This window comes from Piliocolobus tephrosceles, chromosome 17, assembly GCF_002776525.5.
Source record: "Piliocolobus tephrosceles isolate RC106 chromosome 17, ASM277652v3, whole genome shotgun sequence".
Classification (NCBI taxonomy): domain Eukaryota; kingdom Metazoa; phylum Chordata; class Mammalia; order Primates; family Cercopithecidae; genus Piliocolobus; species Piliocolobus tephrosceles.
Window position 1 is genome coordinate 59,115,812 of NC_045450.1, and position 15,027 is coordinate 59,130,838.

General features: G+C 46.3%; 1 protein-coding gene across 1 annotated transcript in view; it reads right to left on the bottom strand.

The window, feature by feature from the left end:
• Positions 1–1,833: 1,833 nt before the first annotated feature.
• The window catches only part of GLG1 (golgi glycoprotein 1), a 160,151-nt gene continuing 146,957 nt past the window's right edge, over positions 1,834–15,027 (bottom strand). Inside the window, exons 20-27 of the mRNA XM_023202437.1 lie at positions 13,937–14,060; positions 13,074–13,216; positions 12,720–12,821; positions 10,294–10,401; positions 7,902–8,022; positions 6,693–6,799; positions 3,064–3,227; positions 1,834–2,015 (exon numbers count right to left, since the gene is read on the bottom strand). Coding sequence (XP_023058205.1) covers positions 1,940–2,015; positions 3,064–3,227; positions 6,693–6,799; positions 7,902–8,022; positions 10,294–10,401; positions 12,720–12,821; positions 13,074–13,216; positions 13,937–14,060 — 945 coding nt within the window. The 3' untranslated portion in view covers positions 1,834–1,939. The remainder of the gene's footprint in view (positions 2,016–3,063; positions 3,228–6,692; positions 6,800–7,901; positions 8,023–10,293; positions 10,402–12,719; positions 12,822–13,073; positions 13,217–13,936; positions 14,061–15,027) is intronic.

Below are 15,027 nucleotides of genomic sequence, written 5' to 3' on the forward strand. Positions count from 1 at the left end.
TGGGAAGTCCAGATGACAGCGACCCAGTTGCTGTAACTGTTAGCAAGTACCTGAAGCCTTAGCCTTGGCAAAACCCTCTACTCTCTACTTCTATTACTGTTGGTGGGCTACACATCAGAATAGACACAGGCCAGAGTCCATCATCCGCTCGCAGCCACAGAAGGGTCACTTTTACTCTTCTTGACCATTTCTCAGCCAGCTGATGGAACTATGAGGCCAGGAACCAGGGGTGCCCCAGGCCCTGTTTTGTTTTGTAAAATGAGGGACTTAATGAGTACGGCCAGTGCCGACTTAGAAAAACTTGCTCAGGGTCCTGCCTGGGGCGCTCAAGAGCCAGTCATAGGAAAATGCTCCAAGTAGGATGATGAAAGAAATTCTTGTAATAGGCAATTGAAGATACTGGCAGAGCTTTCTTTTCTATTCTGACCATTTATAATGATGACAAATGTTTCGGCTGGGCATGGTGGCTCACACCTGTAATCCCAGCACTTTGGGAGGCCGAGGCAGGCAGATCACCTGAGGTCAGGAGTTCAAGACCAGCCTGGCCAAGATGGTGAAACCCTATCTCTACTAAAAATACAAAAATTAGCCAGGCATGGTGGCAGGTGCCTGGAAAACCAGCTACTCAGGAGGCTGAGGCAGAGAATTGCTTGAACCCAGGAGGTGGAGACTGCAGTGACCTGAGATCGCGCCACTGCACTGCAGCCTGGGCAACAGAGCAATACTCCATCTCAAAAAAAAAAAAGATGACATGTTTCAAGAACAAAATTCCTCATCAAACTTCCAAATCTGCAGACAACAAATGGGATTTTCTCTCAATTCAGAAAGAACAGAAATATCAAGACAATTAGAACTTTAAGGGTGTTTCTGCATACTGGGAAGGCGACTGCAGAGAGGAAGGATACCCCACCCGGTCAAATAGTGAACATCCATCCTACCTGCAAACCACACCAGACACGTCCGTAGGCACCTGCATGTACATGACATTCCTGGTTCTTGATATTAAGCCTCAGTGGTCCCCAGCCCCCAGGGGACCTGCAGAGACTCTCGGGCCACTCAGTCTGGCTGGCAGTGGCGGGAGGCAGTGTGTGCTGCTCGCACCCTGAGTTTCCAGTTTTAGGAGACTGAAGCATCCCAGACAGCTGTGGACAATCAGGAAGACCCTACAAGCAGGACCAAAGGGACTAAGCAGCTTAGCAGCTTCCCTTGGTGACTTGGCAGGGGGACAATCAGTTGGCTTCTGGAACCCACTGCCTCCAGGAAGGGCAGCAAAATAGAAAAAAAGAAAGAAAACCACAGTATTCAAATATATGTCAGTCAGATTAGACAAGGAGTAACTTGGATCAACTGATCCACAAACTGACACGCCTTGTACTGAACACCCTTCAGGGAAGACGAGTGTCGCTCTGGTCCTGCAGCGTGCGTGGACCGTGCAGAGCAGAGGCAGGAGTGGGGGGCGCTGAGGGCAGGCCTTGGTCTACGTGGACAGTTTTAGGCACGTGATTTATAATACTTTGTGGACATCTAACAGGTTAATAAAATATATATTATATAAATATATCTCCTACTGTACACACTGCTCTCTTGTGCAGCCACTGTAATCTCATGCCCCAAACTAAACTAAAGGAGAGCCAGGCTGAACCATGATGTCCAGACCCCTCCCTTTCACACCCCAGACTTGGCATCTCCACACTGGAGGAATGAGGCGGGATGGCCAAGAATATTGCTTCTATAAAGCCCATATTCTGCAAAGGTTGATGAGTCACCAAAACACAACATTTAGCCAATGCCTACCAGAGTGGGTACACGCAGCAAATGGACAAAAAGAAAAAAAACAGAGCAAATCCTCCATCTTTTAATGTGATAACTTTCCACATCCTCTCAACGTGGAGGCACAAAGGAGCTTGTCTGGGAAGTTTGTCTGGAGTGTGCAGAAAGGTCAGGCTGGACTGCCTGTCACATCCTGAGACCACACTAAACCTTTATAAGCCATTGTCTCTGACCTGTATTGTAGCCTGAAAGATAAAGCAAAGTGAGTCAAACCCCTGGCTCCCACTTCCTGCCCCGCTGCTCCCCACACCCCATCTTCAAGGACCCCTCCCACCACAGTCCCGCCTCCCGATGAAGCGCAGAGCTTCCGGAGTAACTGCAGCCTCCGCAGGGCCGGTCCAGACACGGCTGAGTCCTGTGCTGCCCTGGAGGAGGAAGGTTCCTGGGATCCTGCTGCCCTGGGACTTGGGATCCAGCCTCTCAGTGCAGATGGATGGATTGTTCAACTTCACAAACTTCCGGTCCCTTCCCCTCCCCAGCTGCCCTTGGTCTAGGGAGGCTCATGCTTTGCTTCAACGAAGTGAGGAGACCACAGAAATACCCATGGCTGTGGGGCTGTGACCAGCAATGGCTGATTAGGGTAGAAACTGCAAAGCGTCACTGTCTCAGCAGAAGAAAGCAGGACCCCACACAGCCTGGGGAACGGCTGCCCACCCACTCCTCGGTGAAGACCATGGCCCTGGAGAGGCCCCAAGGTGCTTCTGAGAGATGAACGAGACACCTCAGTCATGGCACACTGGGTGGTGCGCTTCCCCTCCAAGTCTTGTCTTTGTTTTACACAGTCATAGGAAAGAAATAACCTCATTGCCCAAATCAAGCCTGGAGGAGATGCGTTACTATATACATTTTTTTCTTTAAAAAAAATTTTTTTTTTTTTGGTGGTTTTCTTAAAAAAAGCCTTTGAGTTGCAGGTCAGGTGAGTTGGTTCTGGAAGTACCGGAAGTTCTGTTGGTATGAGAGAAACTTGTCTACAGGCAGGTAAACCCAAGTTTGCCAACAAAGGCAGTAACCCCAGCGGCCAGCTGCTGCTGCTGCACGAACGGTGAGGAGGAGGAGGACACCATGGACATGAGTGGAGGCTGGACGGGACAACGCAGTGGACACCTGCTGATGCTCTAACACGGGGTTGGTGTCACCTCTGAGAAGAGTGAGGTGAGTGGGGATGCTATACAAGAGGGCTGTACAAACTGGGCACTGGATAGGTAGTTCCTTTGGTGGTCAAGGTGGCTCTACCTGTCCTTGAGCTCTCGTGTCACTCGCTTGGTGATCCGTCCACACATCAGACCAATCAGGAACAATATACAGATGCTCCCACTGATCACAGAGAGAATGTAGTTCTTAGACGGAGATGTCATTACTTGCATGGCAAGATCAGAGAAGCCATCTGCTGGGGCCACCTAGAATGACACAGGGCAACATGATTCTCTGAGACAGCACTGGGCTGGTGGCAGTGCTAGGTCTAACTTATCCCTCTCAGTTCCTAGTTTAATTTATGTCTTTTCTTTTGGAGAGGGAGGGCAGGAGATAAGTGCTGGGATTACAGGCATGAGCTACAACTCTTTTTCCTGATCATAAAACTATACACACGTCTACTGCACAAAATTAGAACTACAGAAAGAGACAAAGTGGTGCAGTCACCCACGATTCCATCACAGTGATCACCACTAACATCACAACACTGAAGATGTGCCGGGCCCCACCTGCCCTCGCTCATTTAGTCCTCACACCAAGCCTAGCATGCAGATTTCACCACTCCCATACTCTGGATGGAGAGTCAGTGTCCGGGGGTGAGCATGGTTAAATGACTTCTTTTTCTTTTTTCTTTTTTTTTTTTTTTGGAGATGGAGTCTCGTTCTGTCGCCCAGGCCGGAGTGCAGTGGCGCCATCTCGGCTCACTGCAAGCTGCGCCTCCCGGGTTCATGCCATTCTCCCGCCTCAGCCTCCGGAGTAGCTGGGACTACAGGTGCCCACCACCACGCCTGGCTAACTTTTTTTGTAGTTTTAGTAGAGACGGGGTTTCACCGTGTTAGCGAGGATGGTCTCGAACTCCTGACCTCGCGATCCGCCCGGCCTCAGCCTCCCAACGTGCTGGGATTACAGGCATGAGCCACCGCGCCCGGCCTGTTAAATGACTTCTACAAAGCCACGAGTTCTTCTATCTTTTGATTTATGCTCTTTAACTGCATTTGCTCCTTTTCTTTAAAAAAGAGAAAAGCTGAGACTGTTTTGTACATTCTATATTTTGTAAATTCAATTTTTTTTTTTTTGAGACGGAGTCTCATTCTGTTACCCAGGCATTGTGCAGCGGCACAATGTCAGCTCACCACAACCTCCGCCTCCCGGGTTTAAGCGATTCTCCTCCTTCACCCACACGAGTAGCTGGGACTACAGGCGCACACCACCATGCACAGCTAATTTTTTTGGTATTTTTAGTAGAGAGAGGGGGGGTTTCACTATGTTGGGCAGGCTGGTCTCGAACTCCTGACCTTGTGATCTGCCCGCCTCGGCCTCCCAAAGTGCTGGCGTGAGCCACCGTGCCTGGTCCTGTAAATTCTATATTATTTGTAAATTCTATATTTTGGCTTTTTTTTCACTGACTTGGGGTCTTGCTCTACTGCATAGGTGGGCACACAGTGGTGTGATCACAGCTCATTACAGACTCAAACTCCTGGGCTCAAGGGATCCTCCTACCTCAGCCTCTTGAGTAGCTGAGACTACAAGTGCACCACCATGCCTGGCTAATTAAAAAATTTTTCTCAGCCAGGTGTGGTGGCTCACGCCTATAATCCCAGCACTTTCGGAGGCCGAAATGGTGGACCACAAAGTCAGGAGTTTGAAACCAGCCTGGCCAACATGGTGAAACCCTGTCTCTACTAAAAACACAAAAATTAGCTGGGCATGGTGGTGCTCGCCTGCAATCCCAGCTACTGGGGAGGCTGAGGCAGGAGAGTCACTTGAACCTGGGAGGCGGAGGTTGCAATGAGCCGAGACTGCACTAGTGGACTCCAGCCTGGGCAACAGGGCGAGAATCCGTCTCAAAAAAAAAAAAAAAGTTTGGTTTTTTTTGTAGAGATAGGGACTCCCTGTGTTGCCCAAGCTGGTCTCGAACTCCTGGGATCAAATGATCCTCCTGCCTCAGTCTCCCAAGGTGCTGGGATTATAGGTGTGAGCCACTGACCCAGCCTGTATTTTGACTTTTTTCATTCACCATTATATTATAAGCATTTCCCACATCAAAAACAATGTGCAAGCCGAGACCAGCCTGGACAACATAGCCAAGACCTTGTCTCCACAAAAAAATTACAAAATTAGCTGGGTGTGGTGGCATGCACCTGTGGTCCCAGCTATTCAAGGACGATCACTTGAGCCCAGGAGTTGGAGGCTGCAGTGAGCCATGTTCGCATCACTGCACCATAAACAAGACTTATATTGACAGAATATATTTAACCATCCTCCACTTGTGGACATTTATAATTTAATGTCAGCTAGTTTTCATCCTCAGTTTTCCAATGCTTTCCCTAACGGACCTCAGTGGTAGCCTGCTATGGCAGAATCGGACCAAAAGGGTCCCCAGGTGCACATGGGCCCATTCTTTTGCATCCTAGCCCGGCTGCTGAGATGGTGTGGCTCAGAGGCGTCTGGGCTATTTCTATGCTCATATCATGTACACAGAACAGAGTAGGGAGGCGTGAGATGAATGAGATGTGAGCTCCAATAGCTGCCAACACAAAATAAGCCGTGAATTACTCTGAGTCACTCTGAAGCAGTAATACACAGCTCAAAGGAGTGGATACAATGAGGGAGAATGAAGTAATGCAGCATCTCCTGCTGCCACTTCCCTGAGCCACTGGCTTCAAAGGCAATTTTCTTCCCTTGGGAGAAGGGTGAGGAGAGTGTTGACTACTGTGACAGACAGGGGCCCTCCCCTGTACCTTCCTGCTGTCGAGCGATAAAGACTTTCTCTGATTGTTCCTCTTGCCTTGTTATCCTTGACTTGGAAGTACATGGGTGATAAAATTGGTCAGGAAGGAGGGGTGGTCCTGGGATTACTCTCTTGATCTTAGGCCACTACAAATGTCTATCCCAATATGAGTTGATACAAAAGCATGGATCTAAAAACCAGAGGGGACTCTGGGCAAGTCATGACCTCTGAAGTCAATTTCCTTCAACGTAAAGTGAGGAAATAGTCATTCTACTCACCTCACAGGGTTTTAAGGTTCATATGAGGCAATATATCCACCAAAGTGTTATGTAAACTACAAAGCAATGTATACACGAGAAGAACTGTTATTCTTCTCACTGAGGCTGAACCTCTGTAGGAAAAATTTCCCCTAGCCCAAGTCTCCCTGGGTATCATACACATTCATGAGTGTCCTACGGTCCCTCTTCATCCCCTTCTTGTCTATGTTCCAGACCAGATGAGTATTGGCCTCACACATGTATTTTTCTCCTGAAGACTGTAAAATGATAAAAACAAGCTTCAAGATAGGCGAGGCTAGATTTCTTTCTTTTGCCATGGGCATGACACCTCTTTTCTCTTTGGGTGACTCACTTTTCAGAAGTGAACAGTGGGCGAACTGAGAAAGGAGTGACCCTGGCAAAGCCATGCAGACAGTCCGATGTACAGGGAGATGGCTCCAGGCTCATGGACAGCCAAGGAATTTTAAAAGTACACTGACCACGTTTTCAAACACACTTATTTCTAGCCTCACAATAAGGACAAGACCAGTGCAATATCTAGGAGAAACTGGACAACCACAGCGAGGACAGCAGCATGGCCTTTGCTCAAGGATGACATGCATATTGATGAGTGCTCCATATTTTTTAATTTTTTTAAAAAAGGAGATTCTCTTGGTCATTACCTTTGCTGCATAACTCCACATTTCAATCCGATCATTGAGGCGCTTTTTACACTCGGGTTGTAACCTCACCCGCTTATCCTCCAGTGCTTCCATGAGACAGGACATTTCTGTGGGAGGAAACGAATAAGAAGAACGTGAAACTGTACAGAATAGAGACACTTCTGTAGAGATGGGGAAAAGGGTACACAACCACCAGAGAATTCAGATCTGTAGGCTCAACAAAGTTAAATACATACTAGGAAACTTGACCCAGGATCCAACAATAGAGAGAAACGATATGTAACCTCCAGGGTTGGCGTCCAAAGCCTCTCTTAAAACCTCCTTATTTTTAGAGCCAGGTGTGGTGGCAAACACCTGTAATCCCAGATACTTGGGAAGCTGAGGCAGGAGGATCCCTTGAGCCCAGGAGTTTGAGACTACAATATAGTAAGACCTTGTTTCAAAAAATTAAAACGAAAACAGGCTGGGCATAGTGGCTTACGCCTGTAATCCCAGCACTGTGGGAGGCCAAGGTGGGTGGATCATTTGAGGTCAGGAGTTTGAGACCAGCCTGGCTAATATGGCAAAACCTTGCCTCTACTAAAAAAATACAAAAATGAGCCAGGCATAGTGGTGGGTGCCTGTAGTCTCAGCTACTCAGGAGGTTAAGGTGGGAAAATAACTTGTACCCAGGAGGTGGAGGTTGCAGTGAGACGAGATCATGCCACCACCCTCCAGCCTGGGCGACAGAGTGAGACTCTGTCTCAAAAAAATAAATAAAAATAAAAACAAATAACTTCTATTCATTTTATTGGGCAGACGTGGCTCAGAAAGAACTTTCACACCTGCCTTGGCTACCTCCTCACACAGAACCTGTCTACTGAGTTCACTGTGGCCACCTGGAAGTGTATGAAGCTGTCTTTTAGTTTGGGCACCAGGAAAAAGACCATGATGATGACTTTAACTTCTGCTTCCCTAACAAATACCTCAACTCTCCCTGTTCATCATATCTTTAGCTCTGGTCATGACGAGGTCAGTTCAAACTTGCAGGCTTATTCCTAAATTCATGATGCCATAAAGGCCTAGTTTTGGCATCACCCAGGTCCCCAGGGAATGTTATCTACGACTGGGCTACAACTATAGACCACAGTAGCCGCAACTGATGTCTTATAGGGAATCTTTGCTCTTCCCAAGAGAGTTCAGACAGGATCAGAGTGAACACAGACTTACGACGCCCGCGGCCAGGGGTGATGGCTGCACAGTGGTGTTTAATGTCCAGAGCGCAAGCAGTATGAAGCACCGGGTCAACAAAGATGTCCGCTTTGCTTTCCTTCAGCATGTTTAAAACTTCCTGGAAAGGGAGGGTCATTGCGGACAGAGCTTTAAAGGGGAAATGCATCAGATCTGTTGTCTGTAAATACTTCATATACAAATAAACAAGGGGGGAAAGTTGAGGGCTAACAACAGAGACCACTTTGGGACAGGTTGCAAGGTGGTGATGATGTACAGAATGCAGATGAATAACTACCTTTTAGAGATACAAAACTGTGTGTTTAAAAAAAGCAGGGGACTGTAAGTGACTATAAGATCAGATTTGGGTTTTGGCATTCCCATATGTCACGTCATATCGTTTTAAAGTACCTAAATGTTAATATTTTTATTGGTGTGGTACAATTACTGTGTTACTTTAAGAAATATAAAAACGTGAAATCTTAAAATCAGAGTAATATGCTATATTAAAATTCTCAATCAGGACTGGGGTGGTGGCTCATGCCTATAATCCCAGCACTCTGGGAGGCCCAGCACTCTTTGAGACCTGTGTGAGTAATACAGCAAGACACCCATCTCTATAGAAAATTAAAAAAAAAAATTAGCTGGGCATAATCGTGTGCCCTGCAGTCCTAGCCACCTGGGAGGTTGAGGTGGCAGGATCACTTGAGCCCAGTTTGAGGTTCAGTGAGCTATGACTGTACCACTGCACTCCATCCTGGGAGACAGAGTGAGACCCTATCTCAAACAAAAACAAAAAAATTCCAATTAGATAAAGGCATATTTGTTTAAAAATGTTCTACTTTACCGTTGTCCTCAGAAAAAAGAAAAACAGAATGGACAGGGCATAACATCTACTACAAGAGCAATTCTTATTTGTGTTTATAGATGTCCTGAATGAGAGAAATATCAACACGATGGAACTGAAATCAACTCTGCAGATTCTCCATTTATACACAATGGAACGTTGGGAGGTAAAGATAGGCCAGAAGTGTTTCCATAAATAAAAGTTAGTATGCTCTAGACAAGACTCTAGTTCCTATAAAACAATAGTGAGAGAAATCAAAACCAAAAACCAAAGGCCAAACTATATTCTAAAATCCGCCCCAAAGTTACATGGGATCATGTGACGATAAAGGAGGCAAAGGAAAACATACGGACCTAGCTTTCGACCACTCCCACCATTCCTCAGAAATGTGGAATCAGGAACATTTTTAACAGATGAAAAATTTGCACACAATATTCTCAATGATTCCATAATGACAGCAATGAAACTCTTTTTTAAAAGGTTAATTTTGGCCAGGCATGGTGACTCACGCCTGTAATCCCACCAGCACTTTGGTAGGCCAAGGCAGGTGGATCACGAGGTAAGGAAATCGAGACCATCCTGGCTAACATAGTGAAACCCTGCCTCTACTAAAAATACAAAAAAATTAGACGGGGTGGTGGGCGCCTGTAGTCCCAACTACTTGGGAGGCTGAGGCAGGAGAATGACATGAACCCAGGAGGTGGAGCTTGTAGTGAGCCGAGATGGCACCACTACACTCCAGCCTGGGCAACAGAGCGAGACTCTGTCTCAAAAAAAAGAAAAAAGTTACTTTTTTAAAAAAGATCAAGTATATTATTTCATTTTCAATTTTGCAAGATAATGTATGCTTAGTGATCATATTTTGACAAAAAAAAAATTTTTTTTGAGATGGAGTCTCACTCTGTCACCAGGCTGGAGTGAAGTGGTGTGATCTCAGCTCACTGTAACCTCTGCCTCCTGGGTTCAAGTGATTCTACTGCCTCAGCCTCCCGAGTAGCTGGGACTACAGGCGTGTGCCACCATGCCCAGCTAATTTTTGTATTTTTAGTAAAGATGGGATTTCACCATGTTGGTCAGGATGGTCTTGATCTCTTGACCTTGTGATCCAGCTGCCTTGGCCTCCCAAAGTGCTGGGATCACAGGCATGAGGCACCACGCCTGGCTGACAAATGTTTTTATATAACATTTCTGAAATGAACTAGTTTTAGTTTCACTGATTTCTATGAATGTGGAACATTTACTGATTGATATATTGCTACTGGCATTTAGGTTTGGTATCACACTCACAGTGTCTTTAAACAACGATCTAGTCATGGGGATGAGACATATTCATGTAATCAGTACATGTGAAAAGAATATTCACACTGTAGATGAGTGGTCAAGACCAAATGAAAGTTTGGTAAGAAGGAACAGCAAGAAAAGAGTGCTGGGCAGAAGGTTTAGATTTTTGGTTTTATTACCAAGGTAGGCAGACTACAGCATTAAAAGGAAGAGGGAAAAAAAAAAAAGAAAATTAAGTGAGGAAAACAAGGTGACGGTGTTTACCTTTTTACACAGTTCTGTTTTGATCTTGAGCAGGTTGACTTTGAGGCACTCTTCCACCTGACCTGTCTGCTCTTGGGCTGCTGCTTCTTCAGCACATAGACTGGAGATCTGTTCAGGAGATAAAAAAAAAAAACAAAGCCACCCCACTGAGCACAGAAATGAGCCGATAGTTTCTTTTTTTTTTTTGTTTTTTGTTTTTTGAGACACAGTCAAGCTCTGCCACCCAGGCTGGAGTACAGTGGTACAATCTCGGCTCACTGCAACCTCTGCCTCCCAGGTTCAAGTGATTCTCCTGCCTCAGCCTCCTGAGTAGCTGGGACTATAGGCACCTGTCACCATTCTTGGTTGATTTTTTTCTTTTTTTCTTTTTTTTTTTTTTGAGATGGAGTCTTGCTCTTGTTGCCCAGGCTGAAGTACAATGGCACAATCCCGGCTCACAACCTCTGCCTCTCGTGTTCAAGCAAATCTCCTGCCTCTGCTTCCCGAGTGGCTGGAATTACAGGTATGTGCTACCACGCCCAGCTAATTTTGTACTTTTAGTGGAGACAGAGTTTCTCCATGTTGGTCAGGCTAGTCTCAAACTCTTGACTTCAGGTGATTGCCCGCCTTGGTTTCCCAAAAGGCTGGGATTACAGGGCATGAGCCACCGCACCTGGCCTGATTTTTATATTTTTAGTAGAGATGGGGTTTCACCATGTTGGCCAGGTTGGTCTCAAACTCCTGACCTCAGGTGATCCTCCTGCCTTGGCCTCCCAAAGTGCTGGGATTACAGGCGTGAGCCACCACACCCGGCCCTTACTGACAGTTTCAAAAGCAGATGAGTCTAGTGATTCCAATCAGCTCTGGACACCGCAGGATCTGTGCCCCCGCTTCACTGGCCTACTGCTGTTTTACAAGCTGGGGCAGTAGCACTGCTATCACCAAAACCCTTGGTCTCTAAACATGTCAGTTTGATGATCCTCCCACACCTGTGCCAGGGCTCATCTCAAACAGCTTCCTGGTGGGTTTCATGCCCCTCCTCCTGTAATGGATGCCAGGCTTCATTCTTCACAAGGACTGGCACACAGAGTAGAAAATCAATACATGTAGTATCTTTACACTGTCAACACTGAGACTTGAGTCAGATCTCAGGACTTGTCAAAAAGAAGGCTGCTACTTGATTCCACAGGAGCAAGGTTATATATAACCAAATAAAATACTAAAAGCAAATGCTTGACATTCACATAGGTTCGGGGTCAAACCAGACTCACAACTTGAAAGTGTGCACACGTGCGCACCTGTACATACACACATACACAGGAGTTGAGAAACACAGCCCATAGCAAAGACAAAAACATTAACTTTCTTTGGACAGTTTTATGAGTGAGCTTTTTTGTAATGGCTTTTGCTATGAGCTCCTGAAATATGTTGAACAGGGCTCTCTACGAGGCCTTTTCTAGCTAAGAAGTCCAATAATTTCCAAAGATGGGCACTGTCTTAAAGCCATTATAGAACTACATTTTTTTCTTTTTTTTGAGACAGAATCTCACTGTCACCCAGGCTGGAGTGCAGGGGTGTGATCTCAGCTCACTGCAAGCTCCTCCTCCTGGGTTCATGCCATTCTCCTGCCTCAGCCTCCCAGGTAGCTGGGACTACAGGCGTGTGCCACCACACCTGGCTAATTTTTTTTTTTTTTTTTTTTTTAGTAGAGACAGGGTTTCACCATGTTAGCCAGGATGGTTTCAATCTCCTGACCTCATGATCCACCTGCCTCGGCCTCCTGAAGTGTTGGGATTACAGGTGTGAGCCACCGCACCTGGCCCTTTTTTTTTTTTTTGAGACAAGAGTCTTGCTCTGTCGCCCAGGCTGGGGTGCAGTGGCATGATCTCAACTCACTGCAACCTCCGTCTCCCGGGTTCAAGCGATTCTCCTGCCTCAGCCTCCTGAGTAGCTGGGATTACAGGTGTGTGCCACCACACCTGGCTAATTTTTTGTATTTTCAGTAGAGACAGGGTTTTGCCATGTTAGCCAGGCTGGTTGTGTGAACTCCTGACCTCAGGTGATCTCCCCTCCTTGGCCTCCCAAAGTGCTGGGATTACAGGAGTGAGCCACCATGCCCAGCTGGAAGTACTTTTATCTTTCTGGCAAGTCTTGGGTTTACCATACAGAATAAGGAGAAGGGAAGAACAAATTTACACAGAGAGCTATAATGAAAGAACACCCTTGTTCAACAGAGAAATATGGAACAACGCTTTAGAGTGTCAGACTAATGCCAAGTTGAATTCAGTGTTATAGAGAACAGGAACGCAGAACATGGAGAGCCTAGAAGATGACTTTCAATTCACCAGATCATTCACAGCTGAAGGGAGAGAAAGTAAACAACTTTTCTCCAATGGAAACTTCTCTAAGCAGCTCTGCGCATAACCAGTTTTGCACGCAAATCCCACCTCGTCTGAGCAGTGCAGCTGGAGCTGAGGATCCAGGCGGTAGTCCAGGGCCGACTCCTGGATAATGATTCGGATCTGGTCTTCGCAGTCTGAAGACAGGCGCTGCATGTGACAAAGGGAGGATACATGGGCTGATCAGAAAATGAAGCTTTTGCAGGACATGAAAAAAAAACAAAAAACCAAAAAGAACAAGAAAAAACAAAACACCTGCTTTTGATCTGGCCCCTTAGCCCCCCAGGTTAGGGAAGATATGAAAACGGTCTTGGGAAAACGGGAGCAAGCTAGGGATTTCAAAAGAGAAAATTCTCAGAGGCTCCATAAATACACCTTTGTGGAGAGCCCAGGCCCGTTTACCTGGTCAGCATATCTCAGCTTGAGGCAAGAGATGACTTGTCCTTCTAATTCTGAATCATCCTTGGCCTTAGTCAGGATACCATGACAGAATTTAGGAATGTCAGCTTTACAGGCTTTTCTTAGCATGGGGTTTAAGCGGTAATCTACAGCAGAAAGCAGTGAGCATGTGACAAAACATTCCACGTGATTCACACATTTTAAGCTATCCACCTTCCTAAAGGGAGCATATTGTATCAAGAATCATGACTACAACCATGGATTTGTCTATTCAATAAACATTTACTGAGCTCTCACTACCCGGTTTTTAATCAGCAATATGACTTAGTTAACGAGTACTTCTGGAGGTCCTCAGGAATCTTTCTGCTCTGCAGGGTTTTGTGGGGACTCCAATACTCTAAGGAGTCCTCAGAAAAATCAAGGGGACATCAGCAACCTTCCCCATAACAGATATTTTTGAGAACACTGAGAAAGAAATACAATATCCAACTCACTGTGACCATTAAGTTACGAGGTCTTCCAACCCAGAGCTGAAATGTCTCTGTTCCAAACCAGATTACCCGTACATTCTCCTGGCACACTCATGAAGTTTTACTGAATTTCTAGATTTTTCTTTCCAAGGAATGCCGGCCCTGATTCCTTCTAAACGTTCTTCAAGGGCCGTTTTCTGGTTCTTGTGGCCTCCTCTCTCCCCTGACTTTCCCTCCTTTTTTCTGGATGCTCCTCAAAGGTGGAAGTCCTCCTGCTTACAGACTCCTCCCTTAAAATCCCCAGGCAACAAAGCCCTGGGAGTTTGACTGCATCACTCTGCGGCCACTGAACTCCAGATGCTCCACAGGGCCGGGAGGGCCAAGCCGAGGTCTTACCTGTGTTCTGGGTGATCTGGCGCTTCGTTATCATCTGTTTGCACTTGGGATCCATCAGTTCACTGTTTTTATTTTGCTTCAGGCACTGTAACATGGTTTTAGAATCTGCTTCTGGACAGAACCTCTGCAAAGAAACAGTTTTATACAAACAGCTATCCAAATGTGGCGATTAACTCCATCTGTGACCACTTTCTTTTTTTTTTTTTTCTGGAGACAGTCTTGCGGTGTTACCCAGGCTGGACTGCAGTGGCATAATCTCAGCTTACTATAACCTCTGCCTCCCGAGTTCAAGTGATTCTCCTGCCTCAGCCTCCCAAGTCAGCCTCCCAAGCAGCGGAGATGACACGCATGCATCACCACACTCAGGTCATTTTTCTATTTTTTTTTTTTTTTAGTAGAGACGAGGTTTCACCATGTTGGCTAGGCTGGTCTTGAACTCCTGGTATCAGGTGATCCACCTGCCTCAGCCTCCCAAAGTGCTGGGATTACAGGAGTGAGCCATCGTGCCTGGCCACTTTTTTTTTTTTTTTCAAAGGCTAAATCAAGTGAAGCAATGGGAGTGTAGAAGAACAAATAAATCTGTAAGTAACTGTGATCAATTAGTTGTAAATAGCACTGCACTTGGACCAGCCTGTGATCACCCTTAACATCTATCCGAAAGCTGATGAAAGCAGCAGCCTGAAGGCATCACGTGGTACAAGAGGAGCAGCTAGGCCTGAATATGCACCCCACCCCAACTTCCCCTTTCCTACTTATTCTCTACTATTTCTCACATTTCTTTCTACTGCCTCACTGGTTCTTACACAGGATTGGTTCCCTATCTAGTGGGTGATGTAAAGTTAGATGGCATCTCAGGAACTTACTTATCGTTTAAGCATGAATGTAGCACTGTACCAGGTGGCTGTGCAGCCCTCAAGCCCTATCTACCCAACTCCAGTGGCAAAACTTAGGAATTCTCCACTAACCAATGTGAACAAGGATGTGGGGTAAGGACCCATTTGGTTCATCTTAACTAAAGGGCTACAATCCTACCAAGCAGTAAAGGGCTAGGGTCCTGTACTGTACACTTACTGATGTCCTTTAAGTCAGGG